The sequence below is a fragment of the Rattus norvegicus genome, chromosome 3 (genome assembly GCF_021556685.1).
Source record: "Rattus norvegicus strain SHRSP/BbbUtx chromosome 3, alternate assembly SHRSP_T2T, whole genome shotgun sequence".
In the NCBI taxonomy this organism is placed as follows: Eukaryota; Metazoa; Chordata; class Mammalia; order Rodentia; family Muridae; genus Rattus; species Rattus norvegicus.
In genome coordinates this window covers 118,163,007-118,178,085 of record NC_141536.1, presented here as the reverse complement: position 1 = coordinate 118,178,085, position 15,079 = coordinate 118,163,007, and the positions used below count along the sequence as shown (strand labels likewise).

Genomic DNA, 15,079 nt, shown 5'->3' with positions numbered 1-15,079 from the left:
GAATGTTCCATATTCTAGATTCTAGATTCTGGATCTAGAATCTAGAATCCAGAATCTAGAATCTAGAATGTTCCATATTCTAGACAGTTCTTCCCAACATTTTAAAAAATGGGGGGAGGGCTTCACATAGCCCAGGCTGGCCTCCATATTTATGAACTTGCTATGTAACGAAGGATGACCTTGAACTCTCTTTAAATTTTTTTATTAAATTTAGTGTGTGTGTGTGTGTGTGTGTGTGTGTGTGTGTGTGTGTGTGTGTGTGTGCGCGCGCGCGCATGAACGCTTGCTCATGCTCTATAGTGTGTATGTGGAGATTGTAAGCTAGGGCACAGTAAAGAAACCACAGAAATGACCACTTGTCCATTTTGGGAGGTTTTTATTATAAATATGAGAGCATGCACCCAGAAGCATCTGGAAGAGTCCAGAGCAGAGAGAAAAAGAAACAGACTGGCTATTGCTGGAGCAATCTCTTGGGATCAGAGAAAACAGCAGGGAGAAGCAAGGGGAGGGAATAGTGGGGAGGGGATGGCCTTACCATGATAAGGAGTGGGTAGTGAGCAGAACCAGAGGCTACCATGGGGCTTTTGATATTCAATAACAGGTCTTTGTCACTAGGGACTGGAGGAGCCTGGAGGGGTCTGGAGGAGCCTGGAGGTTAGCTTTGGGCTTTGGTATTTAACCACAGGTATATTCCAAGAGAACTGACCCTTTCTGACTGGCAGAAACCCACTTCACAGACTCTAGAGGAATGCTGACTGTAGGCTTTGACCCATCTGCCAAACTCCTTCTATAGTCTACCTCGAGCTGAGCCTAGGCCATCTATTGGACAGAGTCAGTAGGCTTGCAGTGTTTTGGAGTGCTTGGGGGGTCTTCCCTTGGACTGACAGAGACCAGCGGACAACTTGGAAGAGGTCTCTCCTCCAACACGTGGGTCCAAGGGATCAATCTTGGGTTCTCAGGCTTGACAAGTGCCTTTACCAGCTGAGCCATCCTGTGGCCCCGCCTTAACTTCTGATCTTCCTACTTCCACCTTCCACATGTGCTGGCTCTCTCAAGCTCTCGGCTTTTTTTCTGATTCTATCACTGTGAAGGAGTGGAATGTGTAATTTCCTCCTCAGGCTCATATTGTGAACTCTCTCGGACCCCAGCCAATGAATGGTGTTATTTTAGGAAGTTCTGGAAATTTTAGATATGGAACCTAGCTGGAGGAAGTAGGTCACTGGAACGTGAGCTTTTTTCTTCTTTCTTCTTTTTTTTTTTTTTTTTGGAGCTGGGGACCGAACCCAGGGCCTTGCGCTTGCTAGGCAAGCGCTCTACCACTGAGCTAAATCCCCAACCCTGGAACATGAGCTTTTGAAGGCTACATCTGATCCTTTTGGGTTATTTCAACCAGGGATGAAGATGAGCAGTCATTTGGTTCAAGAGGAGGAGGCAGAGGTGGAACCACACCCAGCTTGTTCTGAGCGTGTTGGTGTGCAAACTCAGGTCCTCAGAGGTTCACCGCGAGTGCTTTTAACCACTGAGCCTTCTCTCATGTTCATGTTCCTTCTGTTTTTACTGAAACATTTGGACTCTCTCAGGTTTGGATGGACAGGAATAAAGCTGCTATGAACATTCACAAGAAGTCTTTCTGTGGGATGCTCATTTCCCTTGAGGTTAAGCTGTATTTAGCCTTATCAGCAGTTTCCAGAGTTCTCCAAAGAGGCTGCATCACATCCCCAGCAGCAGCGTGGTGGGAGCTCCAGTCTTTTCAGTCTGGTTCATTTCCTCACCAACACTTGACCGGGTTTTTCCAGTCAAAGAGTTTAATGCACAAATTTAATGGGCTGCAGAATGTGGGAGTCAGGGCACTGCCATTGAATGGACTTGAGAGTACATTACTGCAGTGATATGCATCTGTAACCCCAGCACTTGAAAAACCGAGGCAGGGAGACCATAGGTTTAATTTTAGGATATCTGAGCTACATAGTCTGACCTTTTCTCAAAAATAATATCAAGGCTGGGCAATGTGGGTACCTGCCTTTAACCCCAGGACTCAGGAGGCAGAGGCAGGTGAATCTCTGTGAGTTCAAGGCCAGACTGATCTACAGAGTGAGTTCCAGGACAGCCAAATCTACACAGAGAAAAATAATGTCTCAAAAAAACAATTTAAAAAAAAAGAAAGAATAAAAGAGAAAAAAAATCCTCCAAAATAAAATAAAAGCAAAAACTCATTAAAAAAAAAAAAAAAAACTCGGGCTGGAGAGATGGCTCAGTGGTTAAGAGCACTGACTGCTCTTCCAGAGGTCCTGAGTTCAATTCCCAGCAACCACATGGTGGCTCACAACCATCTGTAAAGAGATCTGATGTACTCTTCTGGTGTATCTGAAGACAGCTACAGTGTACTTATATATAATAAATGAATAAATCTTAAAAAAAAAAACCCTTGTTCAAAAGCGGAGATGGCTCCTGCCACCCCCATTCACATGGCTCTGAGAAGCCTCTTCAACACTGCAGAGACATGAATGCTGGGGCTGGCTTTTGACCCTATCGTCATTGTGTCCTGTTATCAAGTGACAGCAGGAAAATTGCCTCTGTCCCTTGAATAGCTCATGTGGTATCTAATTATTAACTCACTTCATATTTACAGTTGCAGCTGCTAAGAAGTCTGGGAAGTGGTGAGGCGCTTCACCCTGGAAGAAGGTAGAGGAGCTGGCTATGTTAGTCGCACCTCTTACTTCTTTCACTGTCTGTGTTGGTGATGTGGGGCTGGCCTTCCCGAAACAGCTCTGGAGTTACTTGGTGTTGTGTGATGTTATTCCTGGGGAGACATGAACATTAGTTCATATCTACTCACCTCAGACAAGGAGTCTATGACAGTTTAAACTTAAGACTCTAAAGTAAGGATCGCATTTAAGTCCAACTTGGTGAGCCAGTGAGTTTTATTGTGGTTTCTTACAGGAAGGAACTCAAAGGCAGCTATGTCACCAAAGTTCTCCCAGCGTGACAGCACAGGGAAGCTGAGAACATGGAGCACACTGCATAGCCTTCTGGCAGCTCAAAAACCTAAAAAGCATCTCTTATAGGCAGCTCATAAGGTCTGAATCTCTTCTAGGCAGCTTAGTTTATAAGCAGTCCTTATTGTTTAGGTATGCTTGGGGATGAGGGAGCCTAGTGAGCCTTGTCAGTTTCAGGGACTTCCTGAAGACTGTGAGTTGTTTATTTGTTTAACAGAGCATTTTCATTTTGTCTTAGAATATACTGAGCATTTTTATTTATTTTTTAATTGTATGAACATGAGTGTTTTGCCTGCATGTATGTCTATGAACTATGTGCCTGCCTGGTGTATGAGGAAGTAAAAAAGGGGTGTTCAACTCTCTGAAACTAAAATTACATACAGCCATTTGTGAACTGCTATGTGGATTCAGGGGAATTGAACTTGGTTCTTCTAAAGAACAGCCAGTGCTCCTAAACTTTGAGCCATCTTTCCAGCCCCAACGTCTTGTGTCTTGTCCCTATTTCTTTATTTCTCTTTCATATATTACATTCTGATCAGTTTCGTGTCTCTCCTCTCCTCCAAGTTCCTTCCTCACACCTCTCTCCCCCAGATCCACTTCTCCATTTCCCTTCAGAAAATGGCAGGCCTTCCACGGATATCAACTAAACATAGCATAACAAGATACAAGCCTAGATACATACCCTCATATCAGGGTTGATGAGGCAACCCAAAAGCAGGCAAAAGAGTCAGAGATAGTCCCCAACACAGTTAGAAGTCTCACAAGAACAACTATATATATCTGCAGAGGATCAAGGGTAGACCTGCACAGGCTCTCTGGTTGTAGCTTCAGTCTCTGTGAGCCCCTATGAGCCCTGATTATTTAACTCTGTGGATTGTATTCTTGTGGTGTCCTTGACCCTCTGACTCCTACAATCCTTCCTCCCTCTCTGCTGCAGGAACCCCAGAGCTCTGCCTAATGCTTGGCTAAACATCCTGTGTTTTAACAAGCTTTTAACATTGAAAAACTCAAAGAGACCCACCTGCCTCTGGGATTAAAGGTGTCTACCACTGCCTATTTTGTTTGTTCAGCTTCTTTTCCTTTCTTTCTTTTTCTTTCTTTCTTTCTTTCTTTCTTTCTTTCTTTCTTTCTTTCTTTCTTTCCTTCCTTCCTTCCTTCCTTCCTTTCCTCCTCCTCCTCCTCTTCTTCTTCCTCCTCCTCTTCCTTTTTTGAGACAGGGCTTTGCTGTGTAGTTGTATTAGGTTGGCCTTGTACTCAAATATCTGCCTGCTTCTGCCTCCCAAATACTAGGACTTAAGGTATGTCCCACCCCACTAACATCTTTGGTGTTTCTTTTTTGTAAAATAAATAAATTAGTAAAACTTCCTGCATTTGACTATAATACGTTTTGTTATGTGGTACGCTCTTTGTTGGTTGGCCTTATTTTCCAAATTGTCTGGTTAATTTTAAAGATAAGAATAACATCTGAAGCCTGGCATAGTGGTGCACACCTTTAATCCTAGCACTTGAGAGGCTGAGGCAGACCTCTGCGAGTTCAAGGCCAGCCTGGTCTACAGAGTGAGTTCCAGGACAGCCAGGGCTAGGTGAGAGACCCTATCTCGAAAATGATGATGATGATTCAGAGGAGGAGAAGGAGGAGGAGGAGCAGGAGGAGGAGGAGCAGGAGGAAGAGTTTCACTGCCTTGCCCTGTTTTTCAGAGAACAGACTAAATTCTTCAAAACATTTTCCTCTGATTTGTCTAAGGTTTCCTGCCCTTCCTTTCCTTCCCCTCTCCCCTCTCCCTCCCCCACCCCCACCCCCTCTCTTTCTTTCCTGGCTAAATTCAACTTAGGAGTTTTCTTCTAAGTGCTCTGAGCCCTCCCCTCCATCAGGTGGGGTTTTAATTTTGTATTTATTTATTTATTGCTTTTTGAGACAGTCTTAACATGAAGCTTAGGATGGCCTTGAGCTCACTTTTATCCCTGTTGGCCCTGAAGCACTCTTCCCACCTCAACCTCCCCGTTGGGAGGATGATGAAAATGCGCCACCGCCACTGCCTGTTTCAGGTGAGCACTCTTGATCTCGAAACCTGTGGAAATTCACTTTGATTCCTTGGCCAGGGTTACTGAACATTCCAACCTGTAGGAGTACTGATCCCCACTTCATGCTGTTGTTGTTGTTTTGGTTTTTCAAGATAGGGTTTCTCTGTGTAGCCCTGACTGTCCTGAAACTCGCTCTGTAGGCCAGGCTGGCCTTGAACTCTGCCTGTCTCTGCCTCCTGAGTGCTGGGGTTAAAGGTGTGTGCCACCGGGTTGGGGATTTAGCCCAGTGGTAGAGCACCTTGCCTAGCAAGCGCAAGGCCCTGGGTTCGGTCCCCAGCTCCGAAAAAAAGAAAAAAAAAAAGGTGTGTGCCACCATTGCCCGGCTCTGATCCCAACTTTGAATGATCAAGTGATCAGGCAAAGGCACTGTGAGCCTGTTCCCCATTGTCCTTTTGTTGTCTACTTTGACATTTCCAGATTGCTCGAGGTCTTTGCACACACTCTGTTTATATCTAATTATGCTTGGCCGTGAAGGTTTTATGTTTAGCCCTGTAAAGTGGTTAGCATCTTATTTTCTTTATACTTACTGACTTACTATTTCATACCTAGGAAACTGTTGGTCTGTGTTTCTGTCTTTATTGTCAGCCTCTGCTTGGGCCTGAGGCTGAAGTTTGCTCTGCCTGCCAGCACTTTGTTCTTACCATGCGGACGTCCCAGGACTACACGAAATGGAGGACTGCTAAAGGCTCTTAAAAACATTTTGAGTCCATCGAGTGTTGATTCCCAAGCAGTGCCCAAATCCCACCTCTCTCTAGCCTCAGGTAAAATCTTTGCTGCTCCAAACATTTGTAGCCCTTTAAGCTGGCAAGGACAGGTTGAAATTACTCTGACCTTGCCACAACAAATCAGGTGACTGTTCTTGAGAGGGAGTAGTTCTGGCCACTCTTCACCTGCCTTCCCTCAGAACGGAAATTGTGCGTGTGTAGCAATGTCCCATTATAGCTCTAGCCTCATCTAGAGCACGCACTGGAAGAAAACTTGCTCTCCCGAACACTACCCTTGAGCTTGTTTCTGAATCTCAAGAGAAAGGCAAATCCCTTCACTGGGCTAGGACAACACCTGCCAAGAATAAACAAGGCTCTGGGTTGCTTCCAGTATTAAAGTGGGAAAGGTTGGCACATGGTGAGATTTCAGAGTTCCCAGCCCCAAGGATTTCCTAGAAACTACCTGCCACAAAGCCTAGAGTGTCTGTCTCAAATGGTAATGTTCTAGAAATAGAAACTGTTACCAGGTTGTTGCTCTGCACTGTTCTGCTCCTTAGACCCTCTACTGAATTAGTTTGAAAGAGACATGCAGGGCATAGCATAGATCAATGATTAGAGACTGTGGTACAGAAGAGAATTTAATAAACTGAACCATTCTCATGCAAGGGAGAGAGCGGGCAATGACCAAAGGGGCTACTGCTTGGGTTGACATTACAAGACAGACTTTATACTTGTTCTTAAAGTGTGTAGGGCATAAGGAGAGATCCATCCTCAGTATTTACCAAGCCCATGGATATCTATGTAGCTACATCACAGAAAAGACGCCCTACATGTATTTGATTGTTCTTTATTATTTTGAGATCAGGTATTGCTGTGTAGACAGGCTACTTAGCAATACACCTCCAACACCCATACCCGTACCAAGTTTTCTGAAGGTCTCTGGATTGACTTCGAGGCCTGACCTTCCACCCCAGCCTTTTTTTTTTTTTATAAAGATTTACTCATTTATTATATATAAGTACACTGTAGCTGTCTTCAGACACACCAGAAGAGGGCATCGGATCTCATTACAGATGGTTGTGAGCCACCATGTGGTTGGGAATTGAACTCAGGACCTCTGGAAGAGCAGTTGGGTGCTCTTAACCGCTGAGCCATCTCTCCAGCCCCACCCCAGCCTTTAAATAGCAACTGTTTTTTCTCTACATTTTGTTTATTGAGACAAACTAATTAAAAGGCACAAACATAGGGCATGTTTACATGGACATTATAACAAATATATACATTAAAAGTGTAGGAATATGGGGTTGGGATTTAGCTCAGTGCACAAGGCCCTGGGTTTGGTCCCCAGCTCCGAAAAAAAAAGAAAAAAGAAAAAAAAAATGAAAAAGACCCAAAACATATAGCAATGTAAAAAACAATTACAGCATTTTGGTTTGAATGAACTCTTCTCTAACACAATGCTTTGAAAACATGAAGTGTGGCATGGTGGTGTATAGAGTGTCTGTTCCCCTAGCTTTTGGTTTCTACTGTATGTACAGGGGTAAAGCATCCCGCTAAGAAACAAAAAGCACATGTCTCAACGTGCACAATCATAAATAGCAACTTTTTAAATTAAGAAATTATTTGTGAGTGTGATGTATGTGTGTGTGTGTGTGTGTGTGTGTGTGTGTGTGTGTGTGTGTCAGAGGACAGTTTTGGGAGTCTGTCCTGCCTTCTTTGTTCTTTGCCGCCATGTACAACAGGTGAGCTGGCCCACAATGCCATCTTGTCTCTGCTTCTCTTCTAACCACAGAAGCACTGGAATTTCAGATGCAGGCTACTGAGCTGGGCTTTACATGGTTCTGGGAATTCAAACTCAGGGACTCATGCTCCTACTACCCATACAAGAGAGTTTTGATCCATGCAAGATTCTCTCCAGCTCTGAACTTAGAAAAAAAGAACGTGATGGCTTAAGAACTAAGCCCCTCAGAAGAATGGTTGGGAACTCCAGGGAATCAATGTGATGTGGTTTGTCTCTCAGATTCACTGCTTGGGAACTTGGTCCTAAGTCTGATACTGGGAGGTAGCAGGCCTTTCAGAGGTGGTTGTGGCAACCCAGAGTTCATAGCTGCTGGATACTTACAGATGCCTATGCACAGAGACAAGAAATTAATCTTGGGGCTGGAGAGATGACTCAGGGGTCCCTGGTTTGGTTCCCAGGGCCCATAGAGGGCATCTTTCAACTGTACTCTATTCAGAGAGACTGACTCACTCTGAGATGACAGGATTATCAATCTCCAAGTATCTTCCTCTTATCTTTAGCAGGGTGAAGAGAAACAAAAGCAACTGATCACTCCAAAGTCCAGTCTAGTCCCACTCAAGTGGTTGGACTTGACTCTGAGACTCACTGAGTGTGGGGGATGCAAGAAGTTTTCATCTACACAAAGCCAGCCTGAAACCTTTGCATTCATCCTGAGACATCAAGATTGAGGGTTGGCTCAGAACAAACTAGTAGCTGGGTATATGTGTATTTTCCTTCCGAAGATGTACAAATATGCTCTTGTAATATAGAATATGGATATAGACCACCCAGAGCCGTCAGCTACTAGTAGTGCTGAGTATGAAGTCATGCCTGGTTCCTGTCTCTTCCTCAGCTTCCCGTGTGGCTCTTCTCTTCTTCTTCCTCATCCTCTACCCACCATGAGGACATCACCAGAGTCAAGCTGATACTAGTAACATACTTGAACCTCAAAACTGAGAATTACGTACATCTCTTTTCTTTAATTTCATCATAACCTCGGGATTTCATTACAATGTTGGATAGGTGACAAATATGAGGATTTTATAATAATTGTGAGATTTTTTGGGGGGGGGAGCTTGGTTATTTTTTTATGATCTTATCCCCCTAAATGTTCATAATAGTCTGCTGTAACCAAATGTTTGTTTCTCTGTGAATCAGCGTCGGTGGAAACAGCATCTGTTACATGCTTAAGAGAACAAAGCAGAAAGAAAAGCCACATGTTCTGAAACCCAAGTGAGACTGACCATGCCATAGAAGCAGAAATGTAGAACAAATGATGTGAACGAATGATGTCTTGGAGACACAGATGATGCGTGAGATCTTGAGATGCCAGGGTGGTACTGAGCATGCCATTGCTGAGAGAATGGGGTTGAAGACATTGCTATGTGATCCTACTCCACAGAGTGCATGATTTGGAACTACACCTATGGCAGAGTTGTGGGACTCAGTTGAGCCTCATTTTGCAGCCTGCAGGCCTCTCCCTTGGTTAAGAACAATTGTACCTTCCTCGTAGGACTGTCCTGTGCCTCCTTACTCACTGTAAACAGAGATCTATCGTCCAGAAGTAATTTTCTTTTCTGGAGCTTTCTGATATCTGCCACACTTAGGGTGGAGATGAGCAACGGGTGGCAGGCTGGGGAGTTCCACCTATTCTGCAACTGGATGGTCAGAATGGAACAAGGAACACAATAGCTACCTAATGACCTAAGCTGAGAAAATATTTCTGAAATAAAGAAGGGCTTCAGTTTACTTTGGAAAAAGTGCATCATGTACTGGTGAGATGGCTCAGCTGAGGAGAGAGCCTGCCAGAAAAGCTGGGCTCTCGATCCTCAGGTCCCACAGTGGAAGGACAGAATCACCTCTGAAAGGCACCCTCCAAAATTTTATGCTTTAGTCTCTGCTTCTTGGGTAATACGCACACTAACCCCCCACCAGTGACACATACCACAGCAAAACCAAGCACCATCCAAAAGAAGCACAAACAAACATGTCTGAGGGAGGAGGAGGAAGAGGAGAAGGAGGAAGAGGAGAAGGAAGAAGAGAAGGAAGAAGAGGAGAAGGAAGAAGAGGAAGAGGAGGAAGAGGAGGAGGAAGAGGAGGAGGAAGAAGAGGAAGGGAAGCTCAAAAGGGAGCTTCTTAGGAGGGGACTTGAGCTAAGTAGCAGGGAGGAGATGGGGCCACCTAGGCAGATGCTCACTTACAAGAGGTCACACAAAAAGAGGACAAAAGGGGTTGGGGATTTAGCTCAGTGGTAGAGCGCTTGCCTAGCAAGCGCAAGGCCCTGGGTTCGGTCCCCAGCTCCGGAAAAAAAAAAAAAAAAAAAAAAAAGAGGACAAAATCAGACCGCCATTGTTTTTACTTCAAAATAAGACATCACCTGGCCCAGATGCCTGGCATCTGCTGGCCAGCAGACAAGAAAAGCTGTTGTGCTCTCAGCTGTCCTGGCAGACACAGGCTTGGTACAGAAGAAACAAGAATAAGAAGAATCCCCCCTGCTCCACACTGTGGTGGAGATGGATGCAGAACAGGCCTTGCTGACAAAATCCTTGCTCATGTGCAAAGGCAGGAACCAGGGCAGCTTCCCAACCTTGAAGAGGGTCTGAGAGACTCCTTCTGTGCTGTAGCTATCGACTAAGGTGAGTCTGGCAGGCAGTACACTGCTCCAGTACTCACAGCTGGAGGGCTGAAGGGAGCTAGAGTCAAGGACATGGTGGACACTGCAGAGTCTAAGAGGCCACAGGGCAGCTCCAGGTTCAGGATGTTCAACAATTCCAGTGGCCTGAGAACAGGCACAGACATCCTTCTATCCAGGTCCCTTCCTGTGGGCTTGCCCAATCCATATGTCCTGAGTGTGGCCACATGTCAGAGTAGGGAGCAGACTGGGCAAGAGGCAGACGCCAAGCTTCCCTTAGCAGTATGCAATCTTACCCTGCCTCTTTGTCCTTTCCAGAAGCCTCATTCTGGTGAGGGGTCAGCGGGGCCAAGCAGCACTGAATTCCTTCTCCAGATCCTGGACGAACTGGTCATTGAGGAAAAGCAGCTGCCCGTGTGGCAGGAAGCGGGTGAGGATCCCCTCAATACGGTCAGCCCGCAACAAGAAGTTGGTACCTGGTGTCAGCAGCCGGAGGTGGTCAAGGAGGAGGCGGGCCAAGAGCCGGAGTGTGCGCTCAGCTAGCAGCAGATTCTCATGGGTATCCAACACCAGGGTGAAACCTAAGGAGAGCACGCCCAGCCATAGCACTGTCTGTGGCTCCTGGAAAGGGTCCCCAGCTGCCAGGTGGAAGGCTCCGTGAGGGGCCTCATGCAGGGACACAGACTCAGCTGAGAACTGAGGCTGCGGGTCTGTGGAGGAACATCCAGATGCTTGCTGCTGCAGCCTACACAGTGACTCCACCTGTCTGGAAGAGAAGTCAGGTCTGTGTGGCAAGCTGGGAAGTCTAGTAAGACCAACAAGGCACCCCAACCCCAAACACGCACACGCACACGCACATACACATACTTCTGTCTACGTCAAAACTTCCGATGTAGTTGAGAGCTACTGATGGCTCTTGGGTAAGGAACTTAGGCTTAGAAAGCTTAAGTCATTTGTCCAGGGACACAGAGCCAGGTTGGGAAAAGGACTAGCAAGTAAGGTCTTGTCTCATCTGTTTCACAGAAGCCTCCTCAGCAGAGACCAATAAGTGAGAACAAAGTCCTCCGACGGGGCCGTCTGACCTCTCAACTATCCATCCTTCTCCAAGTCAAAGGTGCCTTCCATGCGTCTATCAAGGTTGCCTTCCCTGCTTCCTCGAACAACTTCTATTGGGCCAGTCACAGACTGGCATCCTGATACACACCTATGATCCTAGCACTGAGAGGCTAAAGTAGGGGTCAGGGGAGGAATAAGGTTACGACCGCCCTGGAATACACAGAGGTGGAGGCCAGCCTGAACTAGATAATTAATCTCTGCCTCAAAACAAAATGAAACAGTTAACTCTGAAAGGCCATGGCTTGGTTTTCTGTGTTACAGGAGAGGAACAAGTTGAGAATAAGCGGGTGGCAGGAGCTGGCAAAGAGCAGCATCCTTTGTGTGGGTCTGGGATGCGAAGGTCCCAGCCTACCAACCTGTCTCATACAGTGTTTCTCCAAACTGCCCGAGTCCCTGCATCTTCTCTCTTAGGAAGATCTCCATTGTAAAGCATGCTTCATCCACATAGGAATCTGCCTGCCTGCTCTATAATCTCAACTACGCTAATTTTTCTCACATGACCTTGGGCTGGTTAAGTGCCTTAAACATTCTGTATTTTTGTTTGCTCTTCTGTAAGGTGAAGATGATAACCACGGCCACCTCAGAAGACCAAGAGGATTAAAAAAATATACACACAACTCCCAGAACACATTCATGGTATAGTAATGACCAACCACCACGATAATAATATTCTTTCTTTAGCTCCTCTTCATAGCGAACTTATAAACAATGGTGGACAACTGGGGTAAACATTCAGGGTTTTGGTTTTCCTGCTTGCCTGTCCTACTCCATTGTCCCTCATTATTACCTGTGTTTGGTAAAGCTTGGGGCTGGGTTGGGCTGTGTGATTACCTGGCCACCGCCAAAATCTGTTCCTTTCGGAAGAGCCTGTCCCTTTCTGCACCATGTGGTCGGGGATCATCAGGTGATTTCTCAGCACCAAAGACACAGGAGTAGAGCACTCGGCAAAGGCCTGTATCTTCCAAATTCGGGGCCCTCAACGTGTGGATGAGGAAAGCGTGGACCATAGCTCCAGGGTGGGTTCTCCAGAGAAGCCGGAGACCTAGGAGGTGAAAGTGAAACCCCGGCTAAGGAGGCATCCTCTTGAGGGGTGTGGCCTGGAAGTGTCATGAGATAGTTGTGGCTAGACACTGATCACCATCTAGACGAGCCTAGCCTCTGAATAGTGTAATTCCTGGTCTGTATCACAGAACAAGGGCCATCCATGGCTGGACATATCTCATATGTCGCTCAATCTACTTCTGCAAAACTGTCAGGGAATCTCCAAAAGCATCAGGGTCATGAGAGTGCAGGAAAAACTGAGAACTAAAAGAAACCAGAGACCACAGCTGAATGCAATGCCTGCTCCTGGAACAAAAAATAACACAATTTCCATTCGGGCACCATTAAGACAACTTTTAAGTATGGGGTGTGAGACAGGGGTCTTCATCAGTGCCACTTGGTTTTGAATGCAGGAACATGTCTTTGTTTTAGGAAACACACACGAAAATACCTCTAAATGCCGCAACTGCAACTGATTTTCACATCAGCTGGGACAGAAGGTACAGAGCGAGTGGGATCATTTCAAAAAGAAAGAGGTGGTGGCACATACCTGAAATCCCAACCCTCGGGAGGCGGAGGCAAGAGCACAGGAATTCGAGTTAGCCACAGGTACACAGAGAGGGCCTGGCCGCTCTGGGCAGCGTGAGAGTGGCGGCCCCGGGGTCTCAAGGCTGAGGAGATACAGTGTTTAAACACGGCTAAGACCAAGAATTTAAAGTTACCCAACAGGAAATTTGGCAAACGCGCTTCAGGAAGAGAACCTAGATTTGCAGACCTTGACCTCTGGTCACCTTTCTGCTAGCAGAACACGTCATTACCCCAGGCCACCATGAGTCCCGCCCACTGTCGGTCCCATTTGCGTCACTGCCTCGCGTGGCCAGCAGCGGCGCACTGAACTCTGGGGGTTGTAGTGCGGAGGCAGACCTGGGCCTATGGTCCCGTCGTGGCCCGAGTACGCACAAGCTTCTGACCATCCGATCCCTCTCGGCTGCGGGGGCGCCCTGGAGAATTCACGGCTACCGCAAACTTCTTTGGAGGTGTTGGAAAGCCCTTGACCAGCCGCGGCCTGGCCACTGCAAGGGTGGCCACCAGGGGGCGCTGAAGCCCCCAGCGGTGTGCGCAGAATTTTCACGGAAGCCTCCCCTTGGCTGTCCTAAGCTAAGCTCTGTGCAGTAGTAATGACCGAATTGCAGGAGCAGAGGTCTGCCTGCTGAAACGGAGTCATGAGTTTACCTCTGAGTGTGACGACTTTGGAAGGAGATACCAATATATAGGCAGTTGTGAAGATTCTGACCTTCAGTGGGTTAAGGCTAGTCCTGGATTTGACAGAATTCTAATTTCTGTCCCAATTTTGTCCTAGCTGTGTGTCCCTGACAGGTCCATCAACTTTGCTAGGCCCTAGTGAAACTCCACAGACTGACAGCTGGGGCAAGTGTTTAAGGATATTTTCCACTTCTGTAGCCACTGTTAGACTCCTCGCAAAGAGCCATAAAAGGTACTTAATAATTTAAGAAACCTAAAACTAAAGTTTGAGCCAGGTGTGGTGTTGCAGGCCTTTATACCATCACCCAGGAGGCAGAGGCAAGCAGATCTCTAAGTTTGAAGCTAGCCTGGTCTACAAAGTGAGTCCAGGGTAGCCAGGGCTATAGCACAGAGAAAGCCTGTCTCAAAACAAAACAAACAAACAAAAAAAAAAAAAAAAAACAAAAAACAGTGTTCTGTGCTTCAAAGTCCCCACCAGGACTGTTTCCTCAGATTAGAACCACCCTGCCCCCTTCTTTTATCTTTCTAAGCTCTTGTCTCTCGTGGAGTGGGGCACATCTCTGTCATTGTTCCAGTCTTCACTCCCCAAGGCCAGGTGTAAGGCAGGTCTACAGTCACTTGAATAGTGTCTGAGGACAAGGAGAAAGATAAGAGTGGCCCAGGCAGGGGTTCTGAAGAAAGACCCCCATGAAGAACTGCATCCTGAATCCTTTAGTCCATAAAAACTGGGGCTGTTTGCAGGGGATAGGTACTGATATGCTGTGGGTGTTTTGATCTCAGGTGCAACACATAAATATGCAGACTAAAGGATGGGTCCAGGCAGTGTGGGGCCTCAATCAGAGAGATAGGGAGTGAAGTTTACTCCATTCCTGGCCCCCAGTCACTATCACTCTGGGCCAGGCCTCATGTCTGCCAGCAGATTGTAGCAAAAAACTGGCAGAGAGGTCTGTAGCAACTGGGGGTGGGGTGGGGTGAGCTTGGCATTCGGAACATGATATCCTAGCCTCTGTTCAGTGTTCAGACAGTCCATATCAAGTCCCAAAGCACTGGAAACTGACCTTGTGTGGGGTGTGGGGAGAAGAATACCCTGAGCCATTACCCTGGAGGACAGTGGAGGACACAGAGGTGGTACAAAAGGAGGCTTCCCTGGTCAGTGCTGGGGGCAGGCAGCACTGGAGGGCTCACCTGATGTGGGTATGCCCTGGGAGATCCCTTCCCTGTGGCCAGCGACCTCTTCTGATCTTCATTTCAGAGTCTGTTGGGCCTCCTGGATGCATGCATGTTAACTCAGACACAATCAAAAGCAGCCAGCCTATCAGAGTCTACTTCATGTTAGCAATGTGCTTGACCATCTAGCAAACCCACTAAAGTAAGAATTTACTTTGAGCTCTCTCTCTCTCTCTCTCTCTCTCTCTCTCTCTCTCTCTCTCTCTCTCTCTCTCTCTAAGATCCATCTTGATCTTGA

At 46.7% G+C, this 15,079-nt stretch overlaps 1 protein-coding gene across 2 annotated transcripts; it reads right to left on the bottom strand.

Moving 5' to 3' along the window:
- Positions 1 to 8,522: 8,522 nt before the first annotated feature.
- Ap5s1 (adaptor related protein complex 5 subunit sigma 1) lies at positions 8,523 to 13,208 on the bottom strand. 2 transcript variants are annotated; one of them, XM_087653894.1, is made up of 3 exons: positions 12,902 to 13,196; positions 12,142 to 12,352; positions 8,523 to 10,956 (listed from the first exon to the last, which is right to left on the bottom strand). In XM_087653894.1, exons 2-3 carry the CDS (start codon positions 12,315 to 12,317, stop codon positions 10,776 to 10,778), a joined length of 357 nt encoding a protein of 118 aa, XP_087510020.1. In that variant the 5' UTR covers positions 12,318 to 12,352; positions 12,902 to 13,196; the 3' UTR covers positions 8,523 to 10,775.
- Positions 13,209 to 15,079: the final 1,871 nt, after the last annotated feature.